At 44.0% G+C, this 2594-nt stretch overlaps 1 gene segment (V, D, J or C); it reads right to left on the reverse strand.

The window, feature by feature from the left end:
* Nucleotides 1–1125: 1125 nt before the first annotated feature.
* Nucleotides 1126–1924, reverse strand: LOC108514928 (Ig kappa chain V-I region Walker-like). The segment is given in 3 exon segments: nucleotides 1126–1194; nucleotides 1343–1686; nucleotides 1811–1924. Coding segments are annotated over 3 exon segments (468 nt in total).
* Nucleotides 1925–2594: the final 670 nt, after the last annotated feature.

The raw sequence follows: 2594 nt of genomic DNA on the forward strand, positions 1-2594 counted from the left end.
ACATCATTACACATGTAGTAGAATATAATCAATTAAGTACAATAATGTTACATTATTACTATATGTTTTCAGGAAATACAACCTAAAATATCACTTGAGGCAAATTATATAAGTTCTGAGAACTGTAAGTTTCCTTATTTCCTAAAGACTGGGTATGAAAAAGGAATAAAAAAAGGAAAAGGGAACATTGTCCATTTAACAAGCAGTTTAATCCACTCTTTACAATCCTCCCAGACTTCTAGATATGCAGACTCCTGGGAAGAGTGGCCCCCACCAAGCACCTACTGTTTGCCAGGTACTCCCATTATACTGGGATACAGCAATGCAAATAATAGACAATGCCCCTGATCCCATGAAGCTTAAATTCCACTAGAGGGAGTCAGCCTATCAAGTGTAAAATCATAAGGAAATAAATTATATCGTAAGTCAGAAGGTGCTTCTGACAAAAGCATGCTTCTGGCAAAAGCGTGGAGTAGGGTGGAGTCCTGTGAACACATGGGGATCATTAAGATGGGAAGCACAGGGTTGGCTTTGGGAGCGAGGGAAGGAGCCCAAGGGTCTGGGGAAAAGCATCACCCCTGAGGGAGCAGTGAGAGTAGAGCTCCAAGGGTGGGGCAGCATGAGGCTTGTTTAGGGCAGAACCAGGAAACCAGAGAGTTGAGAGCCCAGTGAGTCAGGTCAGAGACATGAAAGGGTTTTTATGATTAATAGGGAGGATTCAGGGAAAATGCGGCCAAGTAGGCATTGGAAGGAACTGGCCTTTTACTCTGATCATTCTCTTTGGCTAGGTCTGTTTGGAATAGGACCCTGGCTGCTCAACTGTAAGCAGGTGCCTTAGAAAATCAGGTTCTCCAGGCAGAGAGCATCAGCAGCCCCGGTCTTCCCAGATATGTCTGAGGACCACACGACTGGCAATTATACCTTCTGAAGTGGTAGATACACTCTGGATTCATGGCAAGATCCAGAGAATCCCTCTTTTTTGCATTTGCATCTTTATTCCCGTTCCCCCAATACTTTTAAAGACTGTAGTTTAGACTCTCATTCCTGTTTTTAGAAAAAGAATTGTAGTTGGAATTCCAAGAGTGGTGTCTCCTTTATGATATTAATTCCAACTCACACCATAACTCAGACTTCGTAGGTGTAATCATCCCTGTTCTTAATGCAATCAGGAGAGGGTTTGCCATGTCTGTGCCGCTGGGGATGAGGAGAAGGAAAGAGAGTTAAAGTATAGAGGAGACTTCATGGCACTTTCTACAGAAACTTCATTGTGTGGATGCAATTTGGGAAATGTTCTCAGCAGATGGAGGCACCAGGAGGAGTAGCTAGGGCAGTGTGGGCTCACACATCTGCTTCTCTGGGGGGTTTTTGTTATGGCTTGTAACACTGTGGACGGGGTAGTATAATCCTGTAGACAGTAATAAGTTGCAACATCTTCAGGTTGCAGGCTGCTGATGGTGAGAGTGAAATCTGTCCCAGATCCACTGCCGCTGAACCGAGATGAGACCCCCGTCTGCAAACTGGATGCAGCATAGATCAGGAGTGTAGGGGCTTTCCCTGGTTTCTGCTGATACCAGGATAACTCTTTGTTAATGCTTTGACTCGCCCGGCAAGTGATGGTGACTCTGTCTCCTACAGATGCAGACAGGGAGGATGGAGACTGCGTCATCTGGATATCACATCTGGCACCTGAGTTTGGAAACATAAAAACAAACATCCACACAATCAGTCATGCTATATGAAGCCCTCCCTGAAAAGCCAGCCAGTACTGAACACACTGGCTGAGTAAATTCCTAGTGTTCTCCTTCCTTACCTCGGAGCCAGAGCAGCAGGAACCCCAGGAGCTGCACAGGGACCCTCATGTCCATGCTGTGTCCTGTCTGAGACTGACTCCTGCACAGGGTGTGACCAGGCTACAAAAAAGTCTTCAGGGCAGGGAGGGGGCTGTGCTCTGGAACATGCAAATCAGCAGGGATGGGGCTGGTTGGGCACAGCTGCAGGGCTGGCTCATCTCAGTAACTCAGCACAGGGGCAGTGTCCCCAGCATCTCTGGTTGGACCAGGGCAACACAGATTTGTCTTTAATCTGTTTCTTTCTGGGGGTCAATTTGTAACAAAGAACATTTTTTGATAATTGTCAAAGTTTGAAGTACTGCTGAGTACTTGAGGGAGTAATGTATTCCATTGGCGTATGGGGATTATTTAGGAGAAAATTATTCTCTGTAGGAAACTCAAAGTTTTGAGTGTGGTATCAGCAGGTCTTCAAAATACTCTGAAAGAGAGGGGGGTACTTTGTGGTATAGTTACAACATTTCTGTGAGTGTGTAATGGTTCTTCTTAAAAAAAGGAGAAAAATATCAAGATAATGCTAAATATATTTGTAAGTATTCTATAGTAATCTTAAGCCATTCTTATTATCAGTATAAGGTCAAACAATTCACTGTAGGTGCACAAAGATGGTGCTGTAAGTCCTCAATGTGTGTATCACTTACAGTTCCACATTTGTGCAAATCTATAGGCCTCAATAATGCCCAGAAAATATATGAGTTGCATCTTATTTTTGCTTTGGGGATCTCTATATTATATCTTCTTTTCTGT

This window comes from Rhinopithecus bieti, unplaced genomic scaffold (assembly GCF_001698545.2).
Source record: "Rhinopithecus bieti isolate Rb0 unplaced genomic scaffold, ASM169854v2 scaffold_34452, whole genome shotgun sequence".
NCBI classification, from domain to species: Eukaryota; Metazoa; Chordata; class Mammalia; order Primates; family Cercopithecidae; genus Rhinopithecus; species Rhinopithecus bieti.